The sequence below is a fragment of the Dromiciops gliroides genome, chromosome 2 (assembly GCF_019393635.1).
Source record: "Dromiciops gliroides isolate mDroGli1 chromosome 2, mDroGli1.pri, whole genome shotgun sequence".
Taxonomy (NCBI): Eukaryota; Metazoa; Chordata; class Mammalia; order Microbiotheria; family Microbiotheriidae; genus Dromiciops; species Dromiciops gliroides.
The window spans coordinates 163,029,938-163,041,532 of NC_057862.1; the positions used below are offsets into that span (position 1 = coordinate 163,029,938).

Consider the following 11,595-nt stretch of genomic DNA (forward strand, 5'->3'; position numbering starts at 1 on the left):
ACTGCCACTTAGCTGCCCCTCTGCTCAATTTATTCTTGGAAACAGCAGAAACTACTTGGGGAAAGTGTGCCAAGAAGCTGTAGGAGATAAGGTTGGGTAAGCAGCATATGTTTAGACTATGTAGGACTATGTTGCTTTTTTTTTTTTACCAGTTCTGTGATTTCACTGGTATAGAGAGTTCCCTCTGCTAATACATATTGGCACCTGTCCAGTAAATAGTGTTACCAGGGGCACTAACAGATTAAGTGACTTATTCAGGGTCATAGAGCCAGTAGGTGTCAGAGACAGAACTTGAACATTTTTTCCCCTGATTTTGAGATTAGCTCTCAATCCACTATGCCAGACTGCCTAGTGAATGTTAGTTTATGGAATATGGACTTTGTTCTGTAGGTAGTGGAGAGCCATTGAAGGTTTTTGAGCAGGAAGTGACGCTAAATTAGTAGTGTTTTTTGGGGGTTTTTTTAGTCTTAAAATTTTATTTATTTATTTTTGGTGGGGCAATGAGAATTAAGTGACTTGCAAAGGGTCACATGACTGGTAAGTGTCAAGTGGCTGAGGCCAGATTTGAACTCAGGTCTTCCTGAATCCAGGGCTGGTGCTTTATCCACTTCAACACCTAGTTGCCCCCTTTGTGTGTGTTTTTTTTTTTAAGGAAGATTTGTTTTGGGGGCAGTGTTAAGCATAGATAGGAAGGATAAGAGACAGGTGACAGGAAGATCAGTTTGAGGTTGATTATAGTAGTACAGGCATGAAAAGAGAAAGATTTAGATTAAGGGGAATGAGATGTAAGAAATGGCCTTTGGATTTTGTAATTCTGAAGTCATGTGATTTAAGCAGATTATTGAAGATGGTAGCCAAATTGCAAAAGGTTAAGGAGGAAATGTATAGTAAGAAAATAGAGGTAGTGAAAGGAAAGGAGCAAAATAAGACTATATGATCTACAAGGTTCTTCCAGGATCGAAAGTCTGTAATTCCATTAAAATAGTTGGGGCAAGCAAAGTATTCTTTTTCTTCCCAAGATGAGAGGAAGGAAGAGCTGTGTGTGACAGGATAGAGGAAAGCATCCAGGGGAGAGGGAGATGTTGGGTAATGGTACAGGAAGATGGAGATAAAGCATGATAGAGAGGATCCTCAAGAATTGGAAGGAATCAAATCTAGGCGATAGATTGAGGAATTGGTCTTAGGAGACTAATGGGGGCCTGGTGAATGATGGCCCAATCCTGGAAGTAGACTCCTCAAACATCTTTTTGGATCTCGTGAGCATGCTTGAGAAGATTGCTGTAGAGAAGTATATCTTGGGTAACACTGAGGATAGCTATGATAGCATCAAAATAGTTGGGGTTAATTGCTGAGGTTGGGGGTGGTGCAGAAAGAGAGAAGCTGGAATTAATTGAATCTAGAGATTTAGAAGAACCAATAGAGGTGATGTTTTAGGGAAATAAGTTATAAGTAAAGTTTTGGCAACAAGGAAAGACCAGGTACAATTTTAATCATTGTTATCTTTTTGAAATCATGCTCCCTTCTCCCAGAAACTTGTACTATTTTTTAACATTCTGAAAGTAGGCATCAATGTACCTTTTCTCAGAAGATAAAACATTTTCAGACAAGTAGTTAACCAAAAAGCAATACTACATTAGCACCATCTTGTGGAGAGTAGTGAATAATACAAAACTCTAAGATACACTTGAATACAAGTTATTGTATATAAATACAAAGTGTGTAATTGAATGAAGGCTTGAATTCTTAAGCTCAGGAATTCACAAAACTTATATAAGCCAAATAATAATGAGATATTCAAGAAGAAAAAAAGAAGACTGGAGTTTTCTCTAGGGTAGTTTTGTGTGTTTTCCAAAACAGTTTTCACTTATAGAATTATAGGGGCAGCTAGGTGGCACAGTGGATAGAGCACCGGCCCTGGAGTCAGGAGTACCTGAGTTCAAATCCGGCCTCAGACACTTGACACTTACTAGCTGTGTGACCCTGGGCAAGTCACTTAACCCCCATTGCCTCACTTAAAAAAAAAAAGAATTATAGAATAATTTTACTTGTAGAATAAAATGTTTGAAATAAAATGCCATTATGACCCCAAAGTGCTTTCTAGAAATTATGCAGTAAGAAGATTGCATATGCATAGTATCTGTGGTCATTGAAGCTTTTCTATAGTGCATTATATAAATTTTAGTGCAGTTTTAAGCTCTAATAGTTTAAAACTGCAGGAAGACTTTTGGAATATGCTGTGTACTTGAGGACAAGTAGCACAACTCTTAATGGCAAGAACAAGATTAATTTAAATCCAGAGTGGGTGGGGGAAGGGTACCACCATCTAAAATAGGTTTCTTAATCTTTTTTGGTATTATGGCTGCCTTTGGCAAGCTGTTGAAATCTATGGATCCTTTTTCAGAATAACATTCTCAAATAACTAAAGGAAATGTTAAATTTTACATGGAGGTTAGTGGAAATAAAGATGTAATTATTTTTCCATCAAAGTTCGTGGACAGAGGGGCAGCTAGGTGGAGCAGTGGATAGAGCACCGGCCCTGGAGTCAGGAGTACCTGAGTTCAAATCCGGCCTCAGACACTTAACACTTACTAGCTGTGTGACCCTGGGCAAGTCACTTAACCCCAGTTGCCTCACTAAAAAACAAAAAACAAAAACAAAGTTCGTGGACACTTGAAATCCATCCATGAACTCCTTGGGGTCCTTAGATACCAGGTTAAGAACCTCTGATGGAGAGTTTGGTGGACATATTTGCATCCACTCCATTCTCTCAGTAGGATCCATTTATTTTTGTAGAAACTAGAAAGAAGGCATTTTTGATTCTGCTTTTGAACACTGCCAGATGAAATATGAATTTCAAAATATCACAGATATAAAAAGTGTCTGAAGACATAATAAATTCCCTTTTTGGTATAAATGAAGTAGGAGACCCAGGATGAAGAAAATTCAAGACTTTCTTTTTAGTGTCCTAGAGCCAGAATTGCTCTTTTAAAATATTATCACAAAGAACTACCTAATGAATATCATCAGGTAATCAAATACTGTAAGCAACTGTGTGTGTGCATGGATGCATTTGTGTGTGAGTTCCCACTGGTTTCATTTGTAGATAGGAAGATCAGAAAAAAGAGGCCAAGGGTTTGTAGTATTTTTGTGGATCACTATTATTAGTAGTTTCAAACCATAGAACTGTATAACCCTAAAGTTGAAAACAACCTCAGAGGCCATGTAATTGACTCAGCAAGAATCCCCCTCTATCATGCTTGACAAAGAGTTATCCAGCCATTGCATTTTTAAGCAGAGACTTTCGGTGAGAAGGCACCCAGAAAGGATCCTCCCATTCTTTTGTATGGTTCTAATTGTTAGCAAGTTTTTTCTTACATTTAACCTAAGTTTTTCAACATCTACCTGCTTTTCCCAGTTCTACTTTTCAGGACCAAGCAGAACAAGTTTAATCTAACATTTTGATACTTGGCATACAAATATCAGGGACCCCCTGTCTTCTCCAGTCTAAATATTAGTTTCTGACTTTAAAAAGTTATTACTAAGCTCATTACATCATTTTCCCCAGCAGAATTTCTTTGAGCACGTATCTTTTGGAGGTAAAATTTAAACAGGTAATGGACCTGTGAAAGGATGAATCAGTGAATCACTCTCGTGTTATGAACTAGATGATGGACAAATATGTATATTCAAACATAACTAGTTTTTTTTTTACACAGATTCTGAAGAACATATGAATTTTGTAAGGTCCTATAGAATATAGGGAACAGTAAGGTATTACCTTTGTTGAATGATAATACAATATGAAAAAATATGGGAGAAAATGGATAAATAGTTAAACATTTAAAAATAATCTATTCTGTGGGTATTAGTGTAGCCCTTGTGCTATCCATCTGTTATCCTATATTCTTGCTATATCAATAACCCATTTCCCTTTCTATTCATACATATCTTAGATGATATATTAATGATACATCTTTCACACACAAGTTAACATTGTTAATGTCTTGCAATCTACTTGTGCCTACCACACATTTTTGGTGTGATCAAGATCACTTGTTATTTTAATTCTTTGATGACTGTAGTATTTCATGATTTATCATCATATAGCATCCCTGGAAGAACAGTGGTGTTAAAAAGATGGGTTTTTGTTTTGAGAAGCTGCTTGGGATCATTGAAAGTACTATTTGGTTCCTCAAATTTAAACCAGCCTGTTCTGTTCTGCCTCTTTGGTTCTGGGTCCTGTTCACTGTCCATCTACAATACCTAAGATAGATGTAATGAAGGACTAATTGAAGGAACTTCCACCCAGTTATATAACATGACCTGTCTGGGCAATAGGGGTTCTTCATCCATTTAGTTTTTCCTGTGTGGAATGTTAGGCTAATTTTAGAGATCATGAGAAAAAGTTACAATTTTGCTGGGGGGGGGGGGTGCAGTTTGATGTAATCATAACATCATGTGCAAGTGGTAACTTCTGGAGGAGTTCACCACCTAAAGGGAATCTTCTATTTGAACACTGTGCAGGGCATTGTCTATATTAGAGGTGAGCAAATTTGGTGAAAACATATCTCTTTTTTTTATACTTTGCATATAGAACTACAGTCAGTGAATGGTTGAGGAAATTTCTCTTTGGTTACATTCATCAAGGAATCTTCTCTGATCTTAACATATACATGAGAGACCTTAGATTGGAGCAAAACCTTTAAGCCTGTATTTTTCTCTACTGAAACAAATATTTATTTTTTAATTTAAAAAACCTATAAACCAGTGGATCTAATATTCTCATTCAATTGTGTCACTCTGCAGATATAATCTACCGCATAAAATTATTCACGAGAGCCTGCCCATTCCCTTCTCTTTTCATGAGTTTTACTCTTGATGTGTCTATAGAGCATTCTCATAAAATTTTTTCGATATGAGAAAATACACATATGGTTTAGGAGTTCTCTTTATCACCTTTTTTGACGCTATCAAATTGTTCACTATCTTTCCTTTTTTTGGACTGTCTTTAAACTGAACCCCTCCATGCTTTCAAAATTGTCTCTCCTCGACATAGATTTCTTCTAGCTATTCTTGCCTGGTCCAGCTGTTTTTCCTAGTTTCATTTTCTTCATATGACTGCCAAGAGACTGGAGTGTTCAGTTTTTCTTTTGTAGATGATGAAAACAGGTTATCACAGAAATGTTGTTAAATGTTTCTTTTTTTTTTTTTTGGTCTTTTGTTCTTTTACCAGTTTCATATATAAATGTTCTTGGAATGATTTCATTTGGTCAAGTTGTCCTTTTTGCAGTTTTATGAGGTGATACTTCTCATAATCTCTTTCTTACCACTCCCTTCACCTTAACATTTAACAAACGAGTTAAGATTTTGTAAATGAGTTTATATTTTATACTGATATTGGCTGCCAGGCCTTTCTTTTCATCCAGTGTTTGTTGGTTAAAGCAATTCCTCGGCTTTTTTATCTACTTTGTTTTTCCTTTCCTAAATAGTCCCATACTTTGAAGTAAGTGCTGTAATTGTTGCTGGTATCATTTCCTTTGTTTATTCTCCATTTTTTGGTATCCGTATTTGGTTAGACTAGTTCAGTTAGGAAGGTTATCATGGTTGTCTACAGTGTTTTTGTCATTTTTGTTCATTCTTTTATTTGTTATTGATTCTGCCCTTTGACATATACATTTATTGAGAAAAGACTCCTATATTGATAGTCAGTTATTTCCCATCTCCTAAGATCAATTTAATTTATTTTTAAAATGTTGTTAGCCAAAGCTTAAGACTTTCTTCTGTCTTTCTTTTGTCTTCTGACTCTCTTTTGGAGGAAAACCTTCAAGACATGAAAGTCTCTGTCTGCACCTCCCCACCCCCATCTCAGACTGTATTTGCAGTCTTTTTTCATCAGTCTCTCCTGAATGCTCACTTTTCCACTGAAGTCACCAAGTCTCAGAGTTGACTTGGTTTGGAGAATCTTGTCAAGTTCTTTGGGAAGTTTCTCTTTTATTTCATCTAATACACTTCAACAGATATGGGCACACTAACTGCAATTATCCTTCCTGAAGATACATACTTGCCAAAAGGCATGGAGATGCCAAAGCCAATTTCTTCAGTAGCCACTGCATGTACATCATGCATTTTTTGTCAGACGTTCTTTACCAAATGACTCACATAACAGTCAACTGGGGTTTTTTTTTGGGGGGGGGTGAGAGGGAGCACAAGGGAAATCTAGGAGTATTTTAATTTATAAATACAGAGGAAAATAACATGAAATAATATATTAAGAAATGGGAAGCATTTTGTTCTTATTCACTTTTGCTGACTGCAAAAATTCTTGAACCCAACATTCTAAAGCACGAGTGTATGAAGTGTGATTATAATAAAACATTTAAGTTTTAATAGCTTAAAGCTGCACTAAGACTTTTTGGGATACCCTGCATAAGCCACAGAACAACTTCATTATTTTGAAGTCCTATTTCATAAGTACTAATAGCAAAGTTATTTCATCCAGCTAGGTTACAAAACCAACAATGTATTCAGAACTTACTGAGCATTGTACATTTTCAGGAATTCAGCAATGTAGTCTGAGACTCTGCTCAGAGTCTTGCTTTTGAAATATTGGATAACATTTTTATTTGTTTTGGTTTGTTTTATGGGGAAATGGGGGTTAAGTGACTTGCCCAGGGTCACACAGCTAGTAAGTGTCAAGTGTCTGAGGCCGGATTTGAACTCAGGTACTCCTGAATCCAGGGCTGGTGCCTTATCCACTGTGCCACCTAGCTGCCCCCCATGGATAACATTTTTAAAAGTCTTATTTTAATGCTCTTCTTTTAAAACCTTGCTTGCCTTTCCCAGTACAGAACTGTTCTCTTCACACCTCCCCCACGCCCCTCACAAAACCTCCAACGTGGGCTATATAAGGCTATTCATCAGCCTTTTTTTCCCTTGCTTCCTTTATGCTTCTGACCCCTTCATCTTCTGCAGCATGTGACAGACTTTGGCGATATACCAAATGAAGAAAGAATGGTTGGGTAAAATGTGTTTTCAGAAGTCCATGAAAAGGAAAAAATTAAACTTAAAAAGAATCAAGTTGTTGATAGCTCAGAAAATGAGAACAATTATACTTTACAGGTGGACAGAGTTATATCTGATGAGGTTCCTTCTCCCTCCACTTCTCTCCCCCTCTACTACTTTCCCCTGCCCATTAATGTTTTCTGTATTATTTTGACATGGTAGAAGATACCAGTTGAGAAAATAGAATAACTTCCTTCATTTTACAAAAGGAAGTAAGGAATCAGGCAATGTGGGCTATCCTCATTCTTCTCTGCTTCTTGGACAAGTAACTATCTGGACCTCAGTTGCCTCCTCTGTAATCTATAAATAATGCCATATTAACTAACGGCACTGGGATGAATCTCTTGTGATCACTTCCAGTTCTAAGTTCTATGATGCTATGATATTAAAATTTCCTATGTTCTTAAGATTTTTCATTACTTCTCACAGAGAAGCCAATAAATAAATAAATAAATAAATAAAGTCAATAAATAGTCAATAAATCTCCCTATTGAATATAATAAAAAATTCAATTCCTTGAAGTTCAATAATTGGCAGAAACATAACAGAAAGTCAAGATACTTAAACTATTTGTAATAATTATTTGATTTATTTGAATATTGTATTATTTGAACACACCACACTGCTGTTTGGCATAGTAGGAAGAATATGGGATTTGGGATTAAGAGCATAAGGATCAGAGCTATAATTAGCGGAAACAAATTAATTTTGGGGGTAGTGAAGATGGCCCCCTTGTTGATGCAATAAGTAGATCTTGCCCCTACAGGGGTTGACCTGTGTAATGGGAAGAATGCTAAACTAACACGATATTAGATCTTTAAAGGCTACTAAGATTAAATAGTGTCCATGTCTATATCTTTATACTTTGTTTTAATATTACTACTCCCTTCTTCCACCCCCTAAAAATGGGGTTGGGGAAAGAATTTTTTGCCCGCCTTTCCAAATTCCAAAAAGTTTTGCATTTCTTTTCATGTGTACAGTGTGTATTACCTAATTTTGTTGAAATAATGGAATTTATTTTCATTTTTTATTGCCTCTTTTTCTTCTTTGAGAGAAACCATTTGGATAAAATGTATAAGTAGCTAGGTGGTACAATGAATAGAATGATGGGCCTTGGGGTCAGAAAGACCTTAGTTCAAATCCAGCCTCACACACTTACTAGGTGTATGATCCTGAGCAAGTCACTTAACCTTGTTTGCCTCACTCTCCTAAATGATGTGATGGGATTACTAATGCAGGGTTACTGTGAGGATCGAATGAGATAATAATTGTAGAGCACTTAGCATCTGGCACTTAGTAAGCACTATGGAAATGTTATCATTGTTGTTGTTATACTTGTACTGTATTCATATGCAAAAATTGAGTAATAAAATGGGAAATGGAGATAGTCTGAGAACCACCTGGCATTAACCCAAGTGTGCTCTTTCTTCCAGGATCCCATACTTTGAAACCAGTGCTGCCAATGGCACCAACATCAGCAAGGCAATTGAAATGCTCCTGGACCTGATCATGAAAAGAATGGAGCGGTGTGTGGACAAGTCTTGGATCCCTGAGGGAGTAGTGAGATCTAATGGCCACAACTCAACGGAACATTTAAATGAAAACAAAGAAAAGGGGGGATGTGGCTGCTAAAAAAGTAAAGTGAACTGTGATGAGTTGAGTAACCTGTGTATTTTCACGTAATTTAAAAAAATAGTTTCTGTTTGGTACAGTTGCAGCTGAATGGATCTCCGTGAGGAATTATGAAAACAGAAAGTAGTATTTCCTAACTGATTTAACTGACTCCTGCTGGGTAAAAAAAATAAAATAAAAAAAAAAATAAAATATTCAGCCTGGGATTTAATTGAAAAAATGTATTTATATTGCTTAGTCCATGAGAGTTATTCATTCAGGGATCCAGCATTTTGCAGCAGTAACAGTCAACAAAACTGTATGTGTCATCGGAAGATCCAATAATACAATCATGGAATTTATGGCTAGAAGGGTCTTTCAGAGATCTAGTCCTGAAATTTTTTTCACAGCTATTTACAGATACTTGGTGTAGGAACACCGAGTATCTCCTGTTTGGTGATGTTATAAGCAATTGAAAACATTATCTAGGGAATTCTCGAGACTGTATTTATAAAATCGAAACCAAACCCGACTATACTACTGTATGCAAGCTGCAGTTGTGAAGCTGATTTTTAAAAATCTCCAGCTGTACCATATATGAAATTATAAAATACCATCTATGCCACTTGAATGTTAAATTAGAAGGCACACACATACACATATGTCCAGTTTGTTTCAAGTCTAAGGGAGACAGTGATCTGGAGATACTTTAGAAATGCAGGGTGAAACTTACTGTACCTTTGACCTCTCTAGTATTGTTCAGTGATGTTCTGGGGCAATTTGTATAATATTAGCTCTTCTATGATAGGAGCTAGAAGGAATTTGTTTATTCTCACCTTAAACAGCAAGTGGCTCTGAGCTAGTTCTGCTGAGGGGGAAACAAAGGGGATTTTTTTTTTTTTTTACTTTTGCCCAAATTCCTGCATTGACACCCAGGTTGCTGTCCACCTTACAATATGACTTCCCTATGTCTTAATAGGAATATGTGCCAGGCTGTGGTTATATCTGTGTGACTGTGGGTTAAATGGACCAAGATCCCAAAGCCACTTATTTTAATTTTTTAGGTATTGTTTCAATGTCATATGAGCAGTAAAATTGGTGCTTCTGGCTCTTTGTTGTGTCTCTACCATAGAGAATAGTCAGCATAATTGTCTTTTATGGGCCTAATTCACTTTGGTTGACACAGTTATATTTGGCCAGCAAAATTTTTTTTTTATTATAGCTGGTGCTTTGCACTGAAATTATTTGTAAACAAGAAAACATTTTGAACAATTTCTTTCAAATTTAGGTTAAATTTCTAACATTGGTCCAGTTGCCAACTGGTTATGTTTTAAATTAGCTAATTTTCAGTTTATAAACCAAGTAATCTTCCACTTGACCCATGGGCAGTTTGTAGCTGATATTTTCAAATTTCTTTCTTATTTTTTTACTAGAAAAATCAAAGGAATTAATGTTGATTTTGCTATTTTAGTGGAAGGCATATTTTTTGCTGCTTTTAAATTCTCATTTAATTTCTAATGCAGTATAAAAACGATTAATGAGTATTTGTTTTGCAGCCTTTTTTGTCAAGGTCACCATGCACTGTGCATCTGGACATGTAACCCCAATACCTTGCCAAAGTGGCTTTATACCAAATTTAAAGTGGTTTGCAGGTCCTTTTTAGGCATTTTCATAGACTTTTGTTTACAGAAATCAAGATTACTTCTTTCAGGGGAATAATATTTATTAAGAGTTTCAATAAAGAAATGTAAACTCCTTAGAAAATCCAATGGCCAGCTATTCTGTGATGATATCTAATATACTTTAAATTAAAAATGAAAATGCATTGCACAGATCATATGTTTGTTTAAAATTGAGAAAATGAAATTATGAAAAAATAGTTACTTTTACAGAATAACTTTCTGATGAATTTTTAAAGGCAGTCAAGTGTAGGGCTTCCCTCCTGCCTCTTGCTCTCTAAAGTATTATGTACTTTTCTTCCCTGCTAATAATAATATAGAAATACTAAATTTTGATTTCTGATCTGCACCTGAAATGTCTGAGAGAACTTCTTTCAGAAATGGACAGGGGTGAAGGCTTGTGCATATGCTGTATTTTGTATTGTTATAATGTGCAATTCTAAGAAAATGGATTCTGAAATCACTGGATCAAGTTTAGTTTACTCAGGAGTGCCTTCTAAAGGTGCTATGGTAGAGTAAATGATTTTAGTAGAAACCAGAATGTATATTGTAAGATAATTTGTATATTTAAAATAAGTATCTACATATGCTATACTTTTATGTTTTGTGTGTAACCTGCTGGCACATGTCTGGGATTGATTCGTCTCTCAAGGCAGGTTACATGTGGTCAAACATTAATATTTAATTTTAAAGAACTACATGCATCATTAGCTGCCCACTCCATTAGCCTTAAAGGAAAGTTAAGGTTTAAATCTCATGCAATTCTTTTAAAAGTGTTATGTGCCCACACAAGAGCCATGTTTAGCTACTGAAATAAATGATGTCCATTTTCTTGGGGAGTCATTTGTTTAGGTTTGATATTAAAGTGCCATATTTTTGTCCTACAACATATTTTTCTATTTATAGTCTTATATAAAAAGTAAAATGTATCTTTAATGAGCTTTAATCTTGTGTCACTTATACATATTATGCATAATTAAAAAAGGTCTATCAAGTTTGTATGTGAATTTGACTTTTATTTCTAGTGGTATCTATATTTTAATTTAAGTGGTCAGAGTATTCCTTGGAAAAGAACCTTCTCTTTTAGTTTTATTAAAACAATGCTGGTCTCTGGGGCAGCTAGGTGGTACTGTGGATAAAGCACCGGCTCTGGAGTCAGGAGGACTTGAGTTCAAATCTGATCTCAGACACTTAACACTAGCTGTGTGACCCTGGGCAAGTCACTTAACCTCAATTACCTCAC

At 35.8% G+C, this 11,595-nt stretch overlaps 1 protein-coding gene across 3 annotated transcripts in view; it reads left to right on the plus strand.

Moving 5' to 3' along the window:
* The window catches only part of RAB27A (RAB27A, member RAS oncogene family), an 83,799-nt gene extending 72,466 nt beyond the window's left edge, over positions 1 to 11,333 (plus strand). For all 3 annotated transcript variants that reach the window (XM_043989875.1, XM_043989874.1, XM_043989876.1), the window contains one exon: positions 8,496 to 11,333. In XM_043989875.1, coding sequence (XP_043845810.1) covers positions 8,496 to 8,694 — 199 coding nt within the window. In that variant the 3' untranslated portion in view covers positions 8,695 to 11,333. The remainder of the gene's footprint in view (positions 1 to 8,495) is intronic.
* Positions 11,334 to 11,595: the final 262 nt, after the last annotated feature.